The sequence below is a fragment of the Alligator sinensis genome, unplaced genomic scaffold (genome assembly GCF_000455745.1).
Source record: "Alligator sinensis unplaced genomic scaffold, ASM45574v1 scaffold601_1, whole genome shotgun sequence".
In the NCBI taxonomy this organism is placed as follows: Eukaryota; Metazoa; Chordata; order Crocodylia; family Alligatoridae; genus Alligator; species Alligator sinensis.
In genome coordinates this window covers 3933881-3956341 of record NW_005841905.1, presented here as the reverse complement: position 1 = coordinate 3956341, position 22461 = coordinate 3933881, and the positions used below count along the sequence as shown (strand labels likewise).

The following is a 22461-nucleotide window of genomic DNA, read 5'->3' as shown; positions in this document are numbered from 1 at the left end:
AGCCACGGCTCAGCGAGGGAGCGTCAGCGCCTGCCTCGCTCGCGAGAGCGGCGCTCGTTGGCGCGCATGCGCGCGGGCGGTTAACGGCCTTCGCGGGAGAATTCGAACGGTGAGTGGAGCGCGGGCGGTGCGGTGCGGTGCGGGGCGGGGCGGTGGGGTCGGGGTCTCCTCCGCTGTGGCGGGCGCGCTGTTGCTGCGTTGGGCCCGCTCGTACCTGCTCCGGCCTGGCTGCCCGCGGCCACGGAGGGGGTTCTCCATTCCCTGCAGAAAGAAGCGACGCGGAGGTGCCCCTTCGCCGGGGAACGGAGGATGGCACCGGTCTGCCTCGCTCTGCTCGCGACCTAGGTCTGCGGACCTCTACATAGGGGTGTGGATGTAGTCACCTTTGTGAGATGGGCATGTCCTTTTCCACCGTGTATGAATCGAGTTTTGAAGCCCAGGTTTTAACTCTTAAAACTCAACCTCGACTTACGCACCTCATTCGTACTTCTGACCCCCACCCAGCCCCGGACAAACCTTAGCCCAGGCCTGACCTGATTTACCTACCGACAGTGCCCCTGTCACTGGAGGCCATGGGGTCTGGGCCCAGCCCAAGTGCAGCCTATGGGCCTTGCGGGCGCCAGGCTCGGTGCTTGGCTGGTGCTTGCAGGAGACGGGGTTGGGCTGAGCGCCCGGCCAAGCGGCGTTTCCATAGTGCGCTCACAGGGGATGGGGCCAGGCTTGGCGCTTGGCTGGGGCGGCCCCATCCCCTCCAAGCGGCACTCTCTGAGCCACACCGAGCCTGGCCCAGCAACATGTGTCTACCCCCTGGGTACCTGGCCCGCAGTGTAAGTCGACCCCATATTTCTGATTCAAAAAGTTAAATTGACTTATACACTGAATCTACAAAATTCTTACTTTTTTGGATCAGAAAAATGGGGTTGACTTATACTTTGTTAACCTGCACACCATGAAATATGGTACTTAGAAATATAGATGTCTCGATTTGTCTACAGATCGATCTGCCTATATATTATCGACTCCTAGAGAAATGGGGCTGGAAGGGACCCTCGGAGGTAATCTAGTCAAACCCTCTGCCTGAGGCAAGATCATCCCTATTCCAACCATCCTTTACAAATTCATAATCTAAACTCAGGTAAGGCTACCATCAATCCTGGCACAATATAGCCCTGACACCCTAGTCTGCCACAGATAAAGGCACCAGTGTCCTGCTTCTGTGAAATGTTGTCAATATATGCTCCAGAGACTCTAGGAAGGGGGCCAGCCCCTGCTACAGAGGAAGGCAGACACCCCTGCGGTCTGTACCAATCTGATCATGAGCCCAAATGTAGTAATTGGTCTGACCCTGACAAGGGGATATGTATACATCTGTATATATATCTATATATCACAAGCTTCTGTGAAAGGAGGTTCACTCTTCCAGATGCTATGAAAGATTGTGCAGAAAGCAGAGTATAAGGAGAGAGAAATGTAAGAACAAAAGACAAGGGTGAAGGGAGAGGAAGAGATGACAGAGGAGGGCACTGCTAGAAGAGAAGAACAAAGGAGCTGTAAACATAGGAACAAAGGGCAGGGCAGGATCACAAACGCTAGCCCACGTACTGAGATGACATAAGGATCTGTAGTCCCTATTTAAACCTTATTGAACACAGTCCAGTTTGTGGGTGATTTCTTGTTCATTCTCCTGCATGGGGACAGCAATCTCAAGGTCAGCCATGGACCATGCAGGGAGACTGAGCGTTCTTTCCCATGCTTTTGTGTCTTCCTGCGGCTGATGTCAGATTGGTGTCCGTTGATCCTCACATGTAGAGATCACCTGGTCTGTCTGATGTAGACAGCAGAAGAGCATTGCAAGCAGGTGATGGTGTATATAACATTAGAGTTGCAGGTAAATGAACCTTGAATGCTGTACTTGGTATTGGATCCAGTGATGATCTAGTCTGTATTGATGTGGTATCACAGCAGGCATGGACCCAAGTCCATTGGAAGGCCTGGTGCTTTGATGTGGATGAGAATTTGCTAGTCTGTTGTTTGAGAGATGAAACTGAGAGCCAGGGCAGGTTCTTCTTATACTTTGCTTTCAGTGCATTCTTCATAGCATCTGAAGTGAACCTGGGTTTATAAAAGCTTGTGCTCGGTATATAGATCTTATTTAGTTGGTCTATAAAAGTTCTACCCTGCCTTCTGAATGAGTTCAGACTCACACTGATAATTACCTCTGTCTTTGGAAAGCCTTCAGGGGTAGGTCTCAGGAGTGGTGATAAATTTGCAATAGATCTTTTCAAGTGATCTGAGCAAGAAGCAATAATTTGAGTAGCAGTTGGCTGTTAATATCTCAGTCAGAGTCCCTTGAAAGTAAGTGTTAATGTTGGTTTAGAGGAGTTGAGTCATGTAAGTAATTGGGCAGTTGGCACCTTAGAGGCCACCTGGTTCAGAGGCAGGAGCTTTGGTAGGCAACAAGCTACTTTGTCCAGGGTTAAGAAATGGGCTGACGGAAAGACAAGACTTCATATAGAAAGGTGGCAGAGGGGGGGTAAATGCTGCTAAGAAAGCAAATCAGGTTGATTAGATGAATTGAGATAAATAATAGAGGCAAGGATTTCTTAGGGTGATATCTTTTACTTATGTGTAGTTGGGATAAAGTTAGACCAGCTTTCAAATGCAAGTCATTCTTCGTCAGGTCTCTGATTATAGGCTGTGCTTGGATTCCTGTAATAAGAGAACCAATGAAGAATGTCTTGCAATTCAAGCTTGTCTAACTTTATACTAACTACATGGTTGGTTTAAAGAAGATAGCACCCTAAGAAATCCTAGCCTCTTGCATATTTTTTGGTCCATCATGGCCAGTCTTACACTGTAGTTGAGAAGAATGAATACCTGGAATGGACTCAGCTGTTAACATTTAGTCCAGGTAATGAGATAACAACTCACCGTCCCTGTTGAGAGCACATTTAATACAATCCAGGCTGTGGATGACCTCTTGTTCAGCAATTTTGTGTTGCAGTTGGTTTAAGTTCCTTTCTGTTTAAGGACAGCTGAGGGCAGTGATGGGAAAGCAGAGATGGAGTGGTAAGGAGAGCACTTTACTGATAATCTGCCCAAGCAGGGATAAATGTTCTGCCACAGGCTGTTTTTGTTTCTCTATTACCTGCCTTCTTCATTTCAGTTAATCTATTCAACCTCCACCTTATTACTTTTCTTAGAAGTGTCCCTGTCCCTTTCCCTTTGTATATTCAATTTTTAATTTCTGCCAGTCCATGCATGGCATTTGAAAAATAAACAGTTGCTTCTCTGAGCCAATTATCCTCCAAGGCCTTGCCCTGCCTTATGTCAGACTAACACTGCTAACCACCTCTGTAAGGAAATATGTAAAAGGAAGACTTACGATGTACTTATGTAGGGCTTGCCAGCACTCGGGAAGCTCTGCACTTCACTTAATACGCATTTCCTTTACAGTTATTTTTGGTGCACTTTTGCTAGTTTTAGAATGCTTCAAAGGTGTGTGCATCTGTCTGCCTTTCAACAGTTTTGAAGGTGTTTGAAGCACTTTTGATTTTATGTCCGTCCTTATACTCCTCATGGGGAAAGTTAAATGACTCAGAGGGTTGATCCAGAAATGCTGTGTGCCAGATTTAGAACTAGCCAATAGGAAACACTAAGCACACTGACATTCTGCCCCACTCCAGAGCATAGGCACCATGGTGGATTTGATTTAAATCAAATTGATTTAAATCACTGGTCAAGAAGCCTTGATTTAATCATTTTTTGTTTTTACAAAATGTGCATTTGATATGCTCTATTCATTTAGCTTCTTGAAACTGCATTTTTAGAGGGAGGTAAAGGCTTGACTCTGTATACACAAACTTGCAAGAGACAATAGGGCTGATGGGTAGGTAATCAGTAGGGGTGCACCGATAGAGATTTTTGGGGCTGATACCGATAGCTGATATTTAAGGAGGCGTATTGGCTGATACCGATCAGATTTCCCATACAGTTGCCTCCAGCTAGTAAGCGTGGTGGTGGAAGAGGCTTGGAGGGGGTAGGGTAGGTGCTGCCCAGGCGTGATGGGAGTGGGACCAGAGCCTCAGCTCATGGAGAGAGAAGCGGCTCCCACTGTTGCTTGCACCCTGGGAGGGCACAGTGCGGTGGGGGGGCGTGTGTTCCCCAGACTTGCATGAGGTGGGGTTGGCTGCAGCCATGGAGGCTTCTCGTACTGTTTCCCCAGCTGATCCGAATCTCCAAATCAACACCGAAACTGCGTCAACTCCAAAACATATTTGGCCAGATTGAAATAGAACAGTGATCCGAAACATCAAAAAGAATCACTGTCCCTCTGAAACGGCCGAATCCTAAACCATAACAAAACATAGCCGTTTTGCACAGCCCTAATGTGCATGTATATATGCATATGGCCACCAGGCAACCTGAGAGCAGCTCCTGCAGGTTGGGAGTAGGGGGTGGAATTGAGGCCCCCATAGGGAGGGAGGGAGTTAATTGGGCAGGGCTGGGGATGCTGCCCAGCTGGGCAGTACACGGGGCTTGGGGCCGCAATATGCAGCTGCAGGGCCCAGGCAGGGAGCTGGATGGGGCCATGGGCGGCTCGTCCAGGAAGCGGGGGGAGGGGCTGGCTCCCCATTGCTGTGTGCACTCCTGGAGGGTAGAAGGGACCCCCCAGATCTGTGCATGGGGTGGGGGCAGCTGCCCACCATGAGCTTGGGCTCCTGCCCTACTGCTCTCCCCTGGGGCCTCCTGGTGGGTGTGACCCAGTGCTTCAGGCCAGAGCTGGGCCCCCGCAGGAAAGCTGCTTGCGGCTACAAGCTCCATGCTGCCCTGGTGACGCATCCTCTGTGCGCAACCCCATGCCACTGCTGTTGCTGCTGCCATGCATGTAGGGGACATGTTGCCAGGGCAGCGCAGAGCTCACAGTGGCAACCAACTTTCCTGCATGGCCCCACTGTGCCCTGCAGCACTGGGTCACACCCGCCAGGCTGTGGAGGCCCAGGGGGAGGGCAGTAGGGCGGGAGCCCAAGCCCACAACGGGCAGCATGCCTCTGCCCCACGCACAAATCTGGGGTGCATGGGTCCCCCTGGGAGTGCGCGTAGCTGTGGGGAGCAAACCTCCTCTCCCTCCTAAGCCCACAGCAGTGGGGGAGCCGGGCTCCACTTGGCTGCAACAGCCACCATCTCCTGCCAGGGGGCTGCAGACCTGGGTCCCTGGCCCCATAGTCCAGGCAGCTCCCTCCGGCCACCCCAAAATTTGCCATAGCTCCCTCATAGCCTCCCTCCCAGCACCGCTGCCACCTGCCCCGAGCACATCCCTGACCCAACCCCTCCTGCCATGCGCTGGGAAGAGTCTGGCACAGCTGCAGCCCACCCTGCTCCACGTTGATCTGGGGGCGCATGCCATCCGCCCCCGCCCTCCTGGGGTGTGCATAGTGGTGGGAGCTGCCTCCCCCTTCCTACACCTCCAGACAAGCCGTGGCTCTGTCCCATGCTGGCCAGCGCCTGCCCCAACCCCACTCCCTCCCTTACCCCGGGGGCCTGGAGCTGCCCGCCTACCCCACATCCCTTCCCTCCCCTTCCACCACAACAGACTTACCAGCTGCATGCAGCTCTTCAAGCTGCCAGGCTGTGCTCCTCACCATCTACGTGCTGAGCTGCGGCTGCACATATGTGCAGGCATTTATCAGCCAAATTATCGGCCACATCTGGCTGATTTCCAATACAGTCCATTTTCTTTATATCGATGCCAATCCGATATCGGACTGATGTATCAGTGCACCTTTAGTCTGTACTCTGTTTGAAGCCAGGAAGTATCCATTGTAAATTAATCTAAAGGTTTTACTGTTTTAAAGGACTGAAGGGTTGAAAGTTTTGGTAGTTGGGATAGGTATGACAAATGAGCAGGAGGCTTCACTGAAATGATTCTTTGGTAATATGCTTTTGAGAAGCCTAGTCAGGAGTTAGACTGTATTTTTGTTCCTGACAATATTTAAAGAACTTCAGTGTGTTTGTATCACCCTTCCTGCCCCCACAGTGATATTCAAAGCCAAAATTCTTATCCAAAGCATTATGGATCAATACAAACTGAGCTACCCTGCTCTTGCTATTAGAGGTGGTATTTTCAACAGCTGAGTTGGCAACACAGAGAAAAGTTTGCATTTCCACTATTTTGTGCCTTTAAGTAAACTGTTGCTGTTTGGGATGTTTCCTAGCTAATAAGGGAGTATTTGGTGGAAGAAAATTATATACTAAACTCTTTTTTTAGATTTCCATTAAAAAGAAAACACAGGAGCTAACCAATTAGGGAATATATTAAGAAAAAAATCAAGAACAAATTCTGAAGGCTGAAGTTCAGCACAAGTCGAAAGTATCACTTGGGACTAAGCAATCAAATGTGACCATACAAACTGGAGAACAACTAGCTAAGTTGCAGAAGGGACCTGGAGGATAAAGTGGACCATAAGCTGAATATGACCGTAACCCTTTACCGTGCTTTTTATTAGCATGCTGCCAAAGGATCATTTGGCTTCCAAATACCTGAAGCGTGAAAGACCAGAGGTACTTAACCTTTGGGCTACAATGCCATGCCATCTGGCCTGTAGGGCTTCTCATAGGTTCTGAAATTTGCTGGCAGGGAAGCGGTTTCACCGTTCCCCTACTGCCAAATTTCCAGGCCTGTGGGGTGTTCTGAGTTGTGTGTGCTGAATTGCGTGCAGGCAGCACTGGGCCCCCAGGGCGAATCCTGACATACAGGGCTCAATCCAGCCTGCAGACTGGCTCTGTGCTATTCATCTGGCCTACAGGTCTAACAGCTTGAGCACCACTGTGATAGACTATCCTATCAGAGGACAGGACAAGGAATAACAAGTCTTAAGTTACAAAGGACATTCAGGTTGGATTTTAGGGAAAAGATTAAAATGTGAAGGTGGTTAAGTAGTGCATTGAACTATCTAAAGAGGTTGGGGACTCACCATCCTTAGTAGTTTTTAAGAGCAGGTTGGAGGAAGTTTTGTCTGAAGTGGTTTAGACAGGGATGATTCTCCCTTGAGCAGGAAGTTGGGCTAGATGACCTCCTGAGGTCCCTTCCAGACTTATTCTTCTATAATTCTATAAATTTAAAAGCTAAGTTATCCGCTTGTGAAGGTATCATGGGATGCTAAACAAAGTAATTGCTCTTATGAACCAAATGAGAAACTTTGAGGAGTTTTTGTCTGCAAATTTTTTCTATGTATTGATGATGCTGCTTTAATTACGGTGCTATATATTTTTTAGCCACTACATTTGTTTTCATGCAACATGTACCTCTTTAATTAGTTGCTACAAATTGGGGGTGTATATCTTAAATGAGGGGAGCAGAGGGCCCAATCCTGCAGGAGCTGAACTGCAGGGCTCTTCCTCAGGCTGTGTGGGCAGTCAAAATTGGACTGTCAGCTCACTTGGCCAGCACTCCTGGGTGCCCACCCAGCTCGAGAAGCAGGGCCAAGCAATTCAGCTCAGTCAGTGGTGTCAGCTGAGAGGATGATCTTGCTGGAACTGAACTGCTTGGCCTTGCTTTTCAAGCCAGGTTGGCACTGTCCTATAGCTCAGAAGTTAACAGAGCAACCATGGGTTTTTGCTCCACAAGTCCCTCCTACCCCCAGCTGTAGCTGCTTACGTTTTCTCTGTGAAAATATTGTACTCACTGGTATTTTTAAGGGAAGTTCTTTCATGTCTTATTTTGGGGCATGCAGTATGTGGAAAAATGGTAATTGTTTTTCCCTAGGTTCATTAATTAAGCACTGTAGGAAGAGCAGTCCAGCATGATGAAACGTGAAACATTTCTGCGAGCTGTATCCAAAAATACTATTGAAGATTTCTTGCGTTTTGCCAAGCTTCATGTAAGTAATCCATGATGTGTATGCGTAACAATTGTGTAGTATAATAATCTTCTGGCATTTATTTTTTTTAATCTTTTGGTAACTGTTACCATGTTTAAAGCAATAATGGTAGAAAATATTGCTGTAAAATGGCGTAGCAAATTTAGAGGCATGGCAAACTTTTACTGCCTTTTTGTTATCACCGTCTTAAGATCAGTAGACACAGACTGGAGAGAGTAGAGGACAGTAACAAGGACAATGAAAGGCTTAGAACAGGGGTTGGCAATGTATAGTGTCCAGCCCAGATTTGGCCTGTGTAACTGACCTGCGGAGCTGAAGGTTTTTTTGTGGTTTATTCTGTGGCTGTGTCTGTGCTGGACAAAGAGGAGCTGTGGTGGGGACAGGCAGTTTCTAGTGCCACCTGCATCACTGCCTTTTTTCCACAGGCTCAATCTGACTCATGCAGCCATTGGAACTGGCCTGTGGAGCTGAAGGACTTGAATTCTGCCCACGTCCGTGCTGGGCTAGGCAGCAAGGAGCTGGACATGGGACAGGGTGCTGGAAGCTGCACCTGCATTGTTGCTGCTTCTCCCTGCCTCCCACAAATCCTCCCTCCTAAACTACAGCTAATGGGGAACTGAGTAGAGGCTGGAAGCTGCGCCCATGCTGCAGCTGGGGAGTAGGGTGCAGGGACAAGTGGTAGTGGCATATGTGCAGCTCCCAGTTGCCTTGCCCTGGCCCCAGCCTAGTTTCTTCCTGGCTGGAAGCTGCACTTGTGCACCAGCTGGGGAGTACGGAGAGACTGGGAGAAGTGGCTGCAGCGTTTGGCCCCAGTGTGGGTGCAGGCAACCCGCCCTCCCTGCTGGTGACACACTTCTGGAGCCATGCAGCCTACACTGGACTGGGGCCAGGTTGTTTTGTCTCATTACTCTATAAAGATTGTTGTCCCCTGTCTTTTGAGGATCCAAATAGTTTAAGAACCACAACAGTTCTGTTAGGGAATCCATTGGGTTGACTAATATATAAATTATAATTTGCACAAAATTATAATTTCAAGCAAATAATTGCTATCTTTATTAGTATTTCTTTATTGGGTGTAATATGAAAGATTCATTGAAGTTAAAAGCTGATCTGGGGGCACAGTTTTTTGTTCTATGTTAAAAGAGAAGCATTTATTCCATTGCAGTAAAATCCTTTCGCATATAACAATGCACTTCCCCAGAATAAAGAAATAATTTTTGTGCTATGTCATTTTTTAATCACTTTGCAGCAAGATGTATTTGATCCATTTGATTTGAATGAATTGCTTCAAGAGTTACCAAGAAAGCAAAAGGAAATATTATGGGAGAGGCTGAAGCATCTATTAACGCAAGTTTTGGTAGAGAATCCAGTGGAAGAATGGCAGAGGCTTGGTGATGAAAGTGATGATGATATGGAAACAGAAGGAACTCTGCAAATGGTAAGTAAATAAATAACATCCCCCCCAAATATCAAGGTAACACGTATTTTGTTTTCTTTTACCAATAGGTTCATCCATTTAGAGATTGTAGAAACAGAGTTTGAAAACTTCAAAAAAACAGGCTATAGTTTTCAGGGTTACGATATTTAACCTTTTTTCTCATTCTAGAGTTAAATATTTTATTAATTGATCAATTATTATTGCAATAAATATAATGAATATTTCTTCTTGTAGAATAAAGAGTTTAAAATCTAACTATGACAAATTAGGTTTTGTTGTGCATGGTTTGAATTATGTTGACTGAATGAGTATTCCTTCTGTAGAGGTTCTTTAGTTAATGTCTAAAAAGTTCTACATAATTTCCTAAATATATTAAAGGAATTAAGGATTCTTAAAACTATTAAAGGATATTAAGTTAAATTATTTTTTAAAATATCCCTACCTGTTTTGTTGATGCATCAGTTTATTAAAGATGCAACAAAATAAAAAAAAAATCCATTATATTTATGTTGGACAAGGAAACCAATAGATTAATCTTTCAGGCATAGGTACTATCTGAGAAAGGTACTAGCTATTGCAAAATTTCTGTAGATCTCTCCCCTGAAGAACCACTACAATGGGGTGAAAAGTACCCAGTAAGGCAGATCTTATCCACTGGTTGACAAAACATGCAAGTGGTAGAAGAACCACAGCACTAGCACAGCATTACTTAGCACTTTGCATTTTAGGATCCTAAGGTGACTAAATTATAAGTGAATTGACCCATACAGCAGTCCTCCAAGGTAGATGCCCTTTGTTGCAAAGTTTAAATTACAGACTTGGTCATTGTGGGGCAGAAGTGGTACAAGGTTTAAATCTAGATTAATTCTGTATAAATTGGAATTAAATAAACCTTTCTTTTGGATTTAAATGAAGCAAAATCACTTTTTGGCTTATTGATGAAGCAAAGAAATTGAACGTGTATACAAAATCGAATGTTAGAGCCACACAAACTTTCTATTACTGATACTTATTTCCTTATGTTGTTCGTTACAACATTCTCAGTCTTTCTAGTTATTATGAAAAGAACTATTTTGCAGGCTGTTTAAGATGTGTTGTTTGTTAACTTTCAGAAACAAATCATAGCTGTGATCCAGGGAGTGACCACTGTAGTTGCTTCTTCAGTACCTGTTGTAGATGAGAATATAAACTACAAAGCTCTTTTAGAATGTGCTCTCATATTAAATGGTAAGTAATTTTCAGAATTTTAAGCTATCCAGCCAACATGTTTGGCATCTACATTTTGTTTATGGGGTGAACAGAAAATTATTCAAATGAAATGGTGAATGTTGATACCAACGACAAGACTTATTTAGTTTGACAGTCTACCGCAGTGGTTCTGAACCCGTTTAGACTCAAAGGACTTACTGAAAAATGCCAGCTCTAAGTTTTCACTTGTTTTTTGACTACAGAAAAAAATAGTAATTCTTCTCTTGCGAAGAACTCAGGTTAGAATGTTTTTAACACTATGGCTTCCTAGTTGAAATTTCTGGGTGAATCACATTTGTACACCTAATAGTGCTAACATTGCATGGCACTCTGCAGCATCTCGAGGCACCCCAGGGCACAGTAACATCCTGGCTGAGAAATCACTGATCTCTGTGACTGATGGGTGGTATGGAGTTGCACATCTTAACCTGGGATGCTTTAGAGGCTCTAAACATGGTGGGGTTTTTTTCTTTCTTTTCCCCCCCTAATTGGAAAAGATTATATTGTGTGTTACAGTGTTCTGTTTCAATTTCTTATTGGTAGGCTGACCTATTCCCAAAGGATAAATAAACTATCATTTTAAATGGGCCCTTCCAGTATAGGATAGTTATCATGGGTAAATATTTTTAATCTCTTTTTTCCAAATGGTGATGAAACGGACAGTGAAATTCAAGGTCTCTTCTACTTCAATGAGATGTACAAATACATTTTTTAAGTCATGCCCTGAATATGTCACTTTCACTGATGACACAAGCGTGTGTAGTTGGTAATAACCAGCGTTGCACACCAGGTGGCACTTATCTATGGTTCAGTCACTACACAAAGGACAACACTACAGCTCTTAAATCGGAGCATTTCATACCTATTCTTCTATGTGTTTATGTGAGTTTATGTAAACTCCATGCACGATCTTGATTTAATATTTAGCATAAGTAGCGAAAAAAGGCTGTGCTTGGAAGTCTTTTCCTATGTTCTTTTCTCCCCCTATGCCCACTGGTACTGTGCTTGTGCTTCATTCACCCAGATCCTTTTATTAAGTTTTTACAAAGAAAATATGTACCTATACTGAAAAATAGATAAACTATACTCAGTTTGGCAGGACCTTTAAATTCCCAAGTACTGAGCAAATGCCTGACAAGCCTGTCTTATGATTATAAAAAATATAGTTTTGGCTGTTTTATATCTTTACATACACTTCCTTAACCAGGCAAATTGCTTTGTTAATAAATATCTCCTAGCTGATTGATCTTGGAACATCATTCGGTATTGTGATATTAAGCAAAAAATGTATGTAGGACAGATTACTTAAGTTCTTGCTTTGTTAAGCAATTTATGACAATGTCAGCAGTGACGATAAACAGATTTTTGCCTTATGTTTGGAATATAGCTGTTGAAGGAGTGTTTGATAATAAGAGGAGTGATATTTACATGCAAGTGATCTAATAGAATAAGTAATCCTGTGATATGTCTGTAACAAACTAGAAGACTATGCTGATAAACAGAGCAAGTTCTCCTATGAGAATGTTGCATCTTATATGTCACTGTAATGTTAAGTTGCTGCCACTCCAAAGCATAATGACTCTCTGTTTTCTGTTTTTGCATACTTGGACGAGGTTTACAAAGGCAAATAGGGAAGCAGATGTTAAGGTTACACCTGGATAGATAGGTGTGTGGAGTGAAGGTTTTAGTATATGGCTAGAAAAAGAACTTGGGCTTACTGCTGCTCTAGAGATCTGTGTCCTTAGCTTTTTGGTAACTCACAGTCTTCTTTCATTCCAGCCATTCCTATATGAGAGGTGATAATGTAAGGAGTAGGAGTGTTTCTGCTAAGTTTGAGATATTTCTACCCAATGCTTCTCTTTGATATGAAGGTGCTATGTGCTCAAATTCTTACTGTATGGTCCATGTGGTAGCACCACAGTTTTTACTCCATCAAAATCTGGGAAATGTTCTGCCTAAAAATAAGTAACAGTATGGCCAATATAGTCTTTTGCCAAGTGGAACTTAGATTGGTCAGTTTTACTTTGAAGTCTTCTGTTTGGAAGCATAAGCATCAGGGTAAAATTTAGAAGGTAAAGTTTACCTTTTCTTGCTTTTCTTATATATGGAACTGATATTGACTTGCTTATGAACAGATTACCAGCTTCATTCCCCCCAAAACAAAAGTAAAATGTTCTTTTTCACCAGACTTTTGCTAAAAATGTGTTTTTAATTCTAATATAATAAAAGCCGGGCTACTTCCGGTTGTGTCTGGCTGTCTGTAATGCTCTGAGCCAACTGCGCATGTGCTGCCTGGACCCTATTGACAGAAAGACACACAGGTGAGGCAAGGCAGAGGCGGTGGGGGCCAGGGTGTGATCTGCTGCGCAGGGTAGGGGAGGGGTGGGGGCGTGGCTTGCAGCCCTGTTGGGGGTGTGGCATGTGGCTGTGTTGGGGCATGGCACATGGCGGGGGTGGGCCTGGCCCACGGCTGCAGTGGGGCGTGCAGGCAGAGCCCATTGGCTGCAGCACGTGGCCGTGGGACAAGGTGCACCCCTCCGCCCACTTGCTGCACTGCATCCTGTGCCCGTGCGCCACGCCCCCTGCGCAGAAAGTGCCTGCCGGCTGCAGCCACAGGGCACAGGGGGGTGGGGCACGTAGGGCGTGTGGGGAGCCCATGCCCGCTCCCTGTGTGCCCCCACCACGGCTGTGTTTTCCCCCCTTACCCCCACATGGGGAGCGACTGCCAGCTGTGGCCTTAGGGTGCCGCATGGAGAACAGGAAGGGGGTGGGGGCACAGTGGGCTGCTATCACCAGAAGGGCTGAGGCTGTGCTGGGCTGATCCGGGGGCGGGGGGGCTGTGCTTGGGCCAGGCCGGGCTGTGGGGCCAGGGGAGCCTGGCAGCTACTCCAGGGGTGTGGGCAGGCGGCTTCCCCCACTGCGTGCACTGCAGGGGAGGGGGGCCCGTGCTGCCCCCTGGGCTCCTTGGTACCGCACCCCTTCACGAGCTGCCGGGCTCTGATGGCCCCACAACTCAAACTGACTGAGTCCCCAGTCATGGTGAATGAAGCCCTGGCCGGGCCGTGAGACACTCGGAGCCCGGCAGCTTCTCCAGAGGTGGTGCCAGAGAGTCCAGGGGGTCATGTGGCCCCTTCTCTGTGCACGTGGCAGGGACAGCTGCGGCCTCAGCTCTACCTCTGCTCCCTGCCTTGGTGTCCATGCTCTGACAGCAACGTGACACCACATGAGTCCCATTGCAGGCTGGACTGGGCAGTGAGGCACATGTGTGGTGTGTGTGGCATGTGGCTGGGTATGTGCGGTGTGCAGCTTGTGGTTGGGTGGGTGTGTCTGTAGATGGGTGGCATGTGGCAGGGTGCGTGGGTGTGGCCGGTGTCTGGGTGGGTGGGTGGGTGTGTCTGGGTGGGTGTGACATGTGGCTGGGTGTGGGTGTGTCAGATGTGGGGGGGCACACCAGGCCGGACACAGAGCTGGGGGAGAGGGGGTTGCGCGCAGCTGGACATGGAGTATAGGCACCACTGGGTGGTGGTGCTCCATCCCTACCGCCCGCCTGTCATTCTTGATGGGCACTTTGCTAGTTTGGAATACATCTACCATCTGAATATGTATATATTCCTCAATTGCATGTTTGCCTACTGATGACTTCTGACTTTTTGTGCGTAAGTTATATGAAAGTTAATACAGTTCCAAGTATTTATACGAGCTTTTTTTCCTTTTGCCTCTCTAATTGGGATTGGGACTTTTTAAAATGCAGGGTTTTCATGATATATGCTGTAAACTAAGCCAAAGATGTGACTTTTATTGATAAATGTGTCCAAAGCTATTAATGTTAGCATATGAAAATGTACATAATACTAATGATTCCTGGGTAAGGTGGGTAAATATGCTTCTCTTTCTGTTGTTGCTGTCTGTTAAAAAGCGTAAACTTACAAATATTTCAATATTACTGGACCAGTAGCTCTGACAAATAGCTTGGACTTAATAGAGCCTTTTAGGTAAACTTAAATAACTTTTGTGATTAGTATTGTGGGTACCATTGTGGGAAGACTAGAATTTTAAGTTGAGCATCATGAGACAGACTGAAGTTGCTAACAGACTGCTGTCACATGAATTTAATTATACTTGCACTAAATAATTGCCTTGTACTCGTTATAGGTATTCTTTATGCATTACCTGAATCTGAAAGAATCCTACAGGGTGCCATCCAGCACTTATGTGAAATATGGTGGAAAAAAGGACTCGAAGAAAAAGAACAACTAGGGAAAACTGCATTTATTATACTGCTAAGAAAAAGTCTGAAGAGCAAAATTGCTACAGTAGGTTTAAAGCTATATGGGTAACTTTTTAATTATTACTGAATATCCAGAGAGAATTAATATCTCTTCAAAATATTCTTCCTTTTGAACTAATTAGGCTGTACAATTATAGAGACTTTCAACTATAGCTTAATCTAATATGCATTTAATGCCTGTTGGGTCTAATCTGTACATAAGAGATACTCATGTAATAAGTGCTGTAAATTGTTAGACCATGTGAAATTAATTTCAAACTCCAGATTTATTTTTAAATTGTCATCACTTGATAAGTTAGTGATTTTCTTTTCAGCTTTTCCGTCTACTTTTCCCAAACCCCAAAATAGTCAGTGGTCAAGGTTTTTAGTAGAAGCAGATGATTTCAGGTGATTCTATTTTGAGCTGTGGTATCCGAGACAACTTATAGGAAGGGCTGGTTTTCAGAGGATATTTTATTAGCGGTCTCTGAAAATCAGTTATCTTTTTTTTATTCCATTTTGTATACTCAAAGAGACTTTACTTTGTAATAAGCCTCCTCTGTCTGCTAAATTTCTTTAACCCACTTCTCTGCTCTAGTTTTCAGCTGCTTGAAGGACAACAATTCGTACCTCCCGCTTGCATTTCTTTATTGTTAGTTACCATATTTACTTGAATCCAAGATAAGGTTTTTTTTCTTCATTCAGCATGGAGGGGTAAGTCCCTCATCTTGGATCTGAGTGCAACGGGGAGGGAGGTCTGGCGGCTGCTGCGGCTCTGACTCCATCCCTGAGCCCAGCTTGGGTCTAGGGTCAGACTCACAGCAGCCTCTGACCTCTTCCCCCTCCTCTTTTCCCCACCCCTTTATTGTCAGGCACAGCTCCAGCTGTAGTGGGATTCCCTCCTGGGCACTGAGTACATGGCAACTCTATCCCCTGTCCAACCATTCGGTAGCACTCCCAGCCCCAGGACACTGCTTTATGGCTGGACTGGGGCTGTGCTTCCATGTGCTCTGTGACCTGGGAGGGAATGGAACTGGAACTGCATCTGACTGGGAGGCAGGGTGCAGAGCAGGGTGGAAGTAGGAAGAGGCTGTGGAGAGTTGGGGGGAAGGGCAGGGGGATAGAGGCTGTGGGGGTGGGATGGGGCAGGTGCCAAGGGGGTAGGCAGGCAGGTTGCAGAGAGAATAAATGGTGGAGGGGAGCAGAGGGAAGGGAAACGCCTGCCCCCCTGTTGCTGCTTTCCCCACTGTAGCAGTGGGAACAAATTTAAGACATCCCTCTGATAATTAGATTCTATACCTGGAAAATTATAACAATTTTTTTTTTCCATATATACAATCTACTGTATTTACTTGAATAGTTTCTTCCTTTCCAATCAGCATGGGGGGGTAGAGCTCCTCATCTTACATGTACATACAAGGAAACCTCATTAAATATGTTGTCTGTCATTAAAGTGCTGCCAAAAGCACAGCACGTGCTCAGTAATGAAAACTAACTATGGAGTTAATTAATTGCAACCAACGCAGCTGTGGCCCAAGCAGTTCACGCAGAATCCATCTGTTGCCCCCTCTCTCAGCTGGTTGCATATGATTAGGGTGGTCCTGCAGAACAGGCAGCCCTGTGCCTCATCTGCATATACATTTTTGGAGGCTTCCAGGACTCGTAACAAGAACACCATATTCCAGCCGTGAGTTGGGAGGCTAATTAGCATGTGGATCCTTTGTGGGTGGTATCTGCAGTATACCATGCGCCTGGAAAAGTATAACAAATTCATAAATTTAGCAAATTCATATAAAGTATAACAAATTCATAAATGTTCCATATACAGAATCTGATTATTGGGGGAAGTCATCTTATCCTTAAGTAAATACAGTAATTATTGAGGGTCATCTTAAATTCGGAGTAGTTTTGGATTTGAGTAAGTACGTTAATTGGTAACTGTTTTAGTTTCAACTTGTTTTATAGTAAGTTTCTAGGGAAGCTTTTTTGTCTAAACCAGTGGTTCTCTACATCATTGGATTCAAGGCTCCCTTCCATAACTTTTTGGAGCCTAGTAGCACCCAAATTCAGAACCAATTTATATACTACAGTGATTACATCCTTTCAGAGGGGGTGGTGGGGGTGGGGGGATCAGCCAGGCATGGACACGCCTCAGCCTGCATTTACCTGCTTAGCATTCACCCTGTTTGAGAATCACTAGTTTAGACTAGTGGTGGCCCACCAACTGTGCATCTGGCCCACCTTTTTGCTTGGTGCACCAGATGGATAGTGCCTGATCTGGAGCCTGGGTCAGGTGTATCAGGGTTCTATTTGACTATACAGAGGGGAGCGGGAGACAGCGTGGCCCCTGTTCATCTGTTTTGGAAAGGGAGTTTGGCTCAGTCCCAACTCATCCCCACAGGGGATGGTCCTGATCCAGCCACATGGGGCATGGGCAGCCCTGCAGGCCAGATGCCATGGCTCCATGAGCCAGAGGTTGAGCACCTCTGGTTTAAACTAGAGGATCAGCGATACATTGGTCCGATATTGGATCGGCACCGACATAAAAAAAATTGATTGTATCAGAAATCGGCCTGATGTGGCTGATAATTTGCCTGATAAATACCCGTTTGTGTGTGCAGCCGCAGCACAGCCCAGCAGGATGGAGAGCTGTGTGCAACTGGTAAGTCTGTGGTGGAAGGGGTGTTAGGGGGTCAGATCAATGCTCTCTGCAGTGAGGGAGGAGTGGGGCTCGGGCAGGTGCTCCCCAGCTGGGGTGGGGCGTGGGACAAAGCCACGGCTCATCCAGAGGGTGCAGGGGGACAGCTTCCGCCGCTGCACGAACCCTGAGGAGGCATGGGGGGAGGAGGAGTGTGCTCCCAGATCGGAATGAGGGGGTGGGGGACAGCTGTGGGCTGCAACCCAGCAGGAGGCTGGGCCAGGTTGCACTCAGGGTGGGTGGTGGCAACGCTGGGAGGGGAGCTACCTGGGCGGGGCTCAGCCACTCCAAATTTCGCCATAGCCCTGCTCCCAGCACTGCTGCCACCTGCCCCGAGCGCAGCCCTGGCCCAACCCGCTCCCTCCCCCCATGTGCTGGGAAGAGCCTGACGCAGCAGTGGCCCCAGCCCGCAGCTGCAGCCCAGGCCCCGTGCAGATCCAGGGACGACCCCCACCCCCCCCAATGCCCTCCCCGGAGTGCGTGCAGCAGTGGGAGCCCCACCCCACACTGACCCAGCTGGGCAGCGCCTGCCCCAGGCCCTGCCCCACTCCCTCCCTCACCGTAGGGGGCGTTGATCTGCCCCACCCTCCATGCCCCTTTCCTCCCCACTTCCCTTCCACCACAGCAGACTTACCAGCTACACGCAGCTGTCAGAAATCGGATCGGTATAGACTGATATGCCTCCTTCAAAATTGGTATTGGCCCCCAAAATCTATCGGTGCACCCCTAATTTAAACTGTTTCTGTAAACCACCATGCACATATGTGGTACTACTCAAATAATGATATCTTAGACCAGGGTGCTCAACCTCTAGCTTGCAAAGCCATGAAATCTGGCCCGCAGGGCTTCTCCATGGGTTAGAAAACTCGAAAGCAGGGAGTGGTGTAAGCTTTGTGCAGCCAGATCCAGTTTCATGCAGGCCATTGTAGCGAAGGGGGATCAAGGCTGGGCCCTACTCCCACATATCCAGATTGGGTCAGGCTGCTCCCAGCCTCCCCCCGCACCTTGCATGTGTGTCCTGTCCCCTCCCCATACTTCCCCCATGTTGGGATTAGAGCAGCTCCATGCCTCATCCCTGCTTGCATGCCTGGGTCAGGGCCACTTGAACTCCATAGTCCCCTGTGCATCCAGATCAGGGCCACACCAACCCATCCATGCCTGGGGTGAATGGATCAAGGTCAGGCTGTACAACCTCCTGCAGCTGGATTGGGTCCATTGGTTTGGATCTGGCCTGTAGATGGACCTGGCACTGCCCATCTTGCCTGTGGGGTAAAAAGGTTGGGCACCATTGTCCTAGATGATCCACCCCATTTTTATCATCAGAAGCAGTTAGACTTTTACAACCTTAAGTCTTCTTTATGTAGTGACCCTTCATCTTTTTTTCCTTAACTTTCTCTTGTACGTTTTCAGAAACACTTACAAATCTGTACTCTGCAGTTATGCACATTGAGTTAATCTGTTTCCATTTCCATTACATTCATTATCTTGAAGTTTTCTTATTGTGCTCTCTGCACGAGTACCATTGTCTTCATGGTAAAGACTGCCTCTGGTCCTGAATTTGAAATGTGATTCAGTTCTTGCATAGCAAAGTCTAAAAGTTTCATAGATTTACTTCTTTACTACACAGCTGATTATTTTCTCTTTCAGGGAGCAGATGTAAGTCATCTATGGCATCTACATCAGGCATTACTATGTTTTGATTATGACCTGGAAGAAAGTAATGAAGTGAAAGATTTGTTGCTTCAGTGCTTTATGAGTGTCACCCATATAAAAAAAGAAGAGGTAAACAGGTGTTTTTCCCCATTTGACTTTTGCTTGTATTTTTTGAAATAGTGTAATGTATCATGTTTTCTGAGTAATCTATAATGAACTGGAAGGATTGGTCCTTAACAAGCTATACAATACAGCCTTAGAGCAGGGATGTCAAATGTAAGGCCCATGGGCTTTATCTTGCCAGTAAAGCTGCTTTATCCTGCCTGCTGGACTACTGGCTGACAACTAGAAGTTGGGGGCATGGCTGGGGTGGGGAGTGGGTTGGAGCTGTGCCTCAAGGCCTAAGCCAGACCTGCTGTCACACCACCATGTGCTCCAGTTTGAAATGGAGCTGCTGCTGCCACTGCCACTACTACTCCATAGCAGCACAGTGAAAATATTCTGTGCTGAAGGAGTTAGTGAGAAAATAGAAAGTTCCTCTGAGGTGAGTAAATACAATTTTTAACAGCATGATGATGATTCTACACAATGGCCCATTTTTTGAAATTACGAAACTTGCACCAGTGTCTACAAATTCAGGTCCCTCTTGCATTTAGTGAAGAATTGGTCTGTCGCAACTTCTTTGTTGCAGTTTGTATGTTAGGGTATGATGAGGCTTTATGTATTATGTGCCTTAAAATACCTTATTGTGGGCTAAAACAAAAATGTATTAAGGCAGTGGAAATAGCATAGTAATAATGTAGTTGGGCTTTTTACAGACTGGAGGACAGGCTCAGATTTTGATAGCAATTAGGATTTAATGTTATGTCCTTAATGCATTAGAAGGATTAGAAGAGAACTGAAAAAGTAGTGCTAGCTTAGTTTATGTTCTGTGCTTCAGTAGCTAAATTCATATAGCCATATTTAGGCAATGATAGCCCCTTACATCATTTTCTTGGTTTTGTTTCTGAATTTTATACATTAGTCAATGTGTATGTTTATGCACAACGGAAAAATTTAAAACTAACTATTCTACAAATATATAACTTAGTTGTTCATCAGTAAATACTGATTAAAAAATATTTGTTTAACCTGTTGTAATTACAACAGGTTAAACAATGAATCAATATGGTAGCCCCTGCCCTTGCCCATGTGGGCCTGCTCTGGCTGGGTCTGTGAGGTTCCCCTACCCAGCCCAGCACCAGTAGAGTGCTTCCAGCCCCTTGAGGAGCGGTGGGGACTCAGTAGCTCCCCAGGGCTGCATCTCACAACAAACTGAGTGGGCAGGTGAGTCCTATGTGATCCTGTGTCTGGGCATGGATGGAGTGGGCAGGGTGCGCCATGGGGCTGAGCTGCAGGACCAGGGGAGCCACCCCATGCCTGCTTACTTCCACCTTGCCCTGCCAGGCCCTGCAGCATCTGTAGCAATAGAAGGCGTTGCATCCGTCCCATCACGGCAGTGCTGGGCTCCGGCCTGTAGCTTTTTAAAGTCAGACCAGGAGGGTGGGGGGGCGGTACTGAGCCTGGGGGGGGCTCCTGCCCTGCCCTGCTGTGCAGGAGCGGCTGCACCCACCAGTTTGGATTAACACAGATTGCCAGCAGGTAAAGCAGCCCTGCCAGGCAGGCGACACAGCCCAGGAAGCCCCAGGTGGCAGCAGCCAACAAGGGGATGCAGGCACTGGCTCGTGGCTTCCTGGGGCCAGCTGCATCAGCCAGCAAAGGAGTAGGGGGGAGCTGCCTGCCTCCCCACCTTCTGCACTACTGCAGCTGGCCCTGGAAAGCTGCGTGCTAGTGGCTGCAGCCCCTTACTGGCTGCTGTTGCCCCAGGCTTCCTGGGCTGTGCTGCCTGCCACAGCCCAGGAAGCCTCAGGCGGCAGCAGTCAGCTGCAGCCACTGAGCTGTGGCTTCCTGGGGCCAGCTGCAGCAGTGCAGGGGGAGAGAGGAGGGGTGACTTAATACCTAAAGCTAGGCTACACAGACCCTGGTGCAGCTGCTTGTAGCCTCCCTGCCGCCTGCTGTGGGGTCTGTGTAGGCTGGTATGGCATCTGTTCATCAATAGAAATACTCCTGGGGGGTAAGGGGAGGGACTTGCAGTCCCAAGATGGCAACCAGGGGGTGGTCCAACTGTTAAGGGATGGGGCTACCCATGCAGCCTTCAAAAGCTCACCCAGCCTTTTTAAGCAGCCCTCCACCCAAAATAATTGCCCACCCCTGTGCTAAGGCCTCTCAAAGGTTTGGGTCAGTTTCAAAAGCCTTCCTATCCTGCTCGCAGACATCTTTGAAGCACAGTTTTGGGTGCTCTACTCTTCTCTCTCCACTTGCAATTAGCTCATATAGGATGTCCTTCAGGATGTGCCCATCTTCCATCCTGCGAAGATGGCCAAGCCAGCATAGGCACCACTGTTTGAGTAGTGTAGTGATGGTTGGCGGGTTAACTTTGGCAATGACATCTGTATTGGTGATTCTGTCTTGCTGCTTGATATCAAGGGTATACCGTATACAGCGTAGGCGGATGCTGTTCATCTTTTCTTGATGTACATATGTTGACCATGTCTCGCTGCTGTGCATAAGGACACTGAGGATGCAGGCTTTGTACACAAGTGTCTTATTTTTGATTGTGGGTTTTGTATTGTTCCAGACTTGTTTGAAGACCTTACTAAAAGTGGTAGCAGCCTTTCCAGTGAACACCTATAGCTCTTCATCCAGTGATAGGTTGTCGCTTACTGTGTATCCAAGGTAGCAGAACTTGTTCACTGCCTTGAGAGGTGTGTTGTCAAGGCTGATAGATGGTGACTAGTGTGCACCCTGTATTAGGACCACAGTCTTCTTGATGCTGATAGTCAGGGCAAACATCTTGCAAGCATGGGAGTGGCAATTAGTGAGTATTTGTAGTTGGCTGCCTTCATGGCAGTGAGTGAAGCATAGTCAGCAAAAAAACTCCCTAATAAGTATGTGCCCCCTTTTTTGTCTTAGCTTTTAGAAGTAATAGATTGTAGAGTTTGCCATCTGATCTGGTGTGAAGGTATATGCTTTCCTTCAAGCCATCAAAAAGCATTTGTGGCAAAGTGGGAGGTCCCCAACCAGCCACAGTGCTGGTCTCCCACTGCCTCTGGGCTTGCTGCCCACCCCTCTCACCTGCTATGCCTTGCTGTTAAGTAATTAGTTGGTAATTACATGGTAGGCTCCCCTCAACAGCCCTAATGTCTAAGGGCCGAAAGTACACGCTCCTACCATCTCT

The 22461-nt window shown here is 46.8% G+C and overlaps 1 protein-coding gene across 4 annotated transcripts in view; it reads left to right on the top strand.

Annotated features, from left to right (window-relative positions):
• The first annotated feature begins 13 nt into the window (after positions 1–13).
• The window catches only part of NCAPG2 (non-SMC condensin II complex subunit G2), a 78716-nt gene continuing 56268 nt past the window's right edge, over positions 14–22461 (top strand). The window contains exons 1-7 of one of the 4 annotated variants that reach the window (XM_006018548.3): positions 14–109; positions 7766–7880; positions 9130–9318; positions 10431–10545; positions 10770–10805; positions 14719–14879; positions 19179–19313. In XM_006018548.3, the coding sequence (XP_006018610.1) occupies positions 7803–7880; positions 9130–9318; positions 10431–10545; positions 10770–10805; positions 14719–14879; positions 19179–19313 (714 nt within the window). In that variant the 5' untranslated portion in view covers positions 14–109; positions 7766–7802. Of the gene's footprint in view, positions 110–1074; positions 1136–3048; positions 3070–7765; positions 7881–9129; positions 9319–10430; positions 10546–10769; positions 10806–14718; positions 14880–19178; positions 19314–22461 lie in introns of those variants that run through there. The other 3 variants (XM_006018550.3, XM_006018549.3, XM_006018551.3) reach the window with 3 other exon arrangements.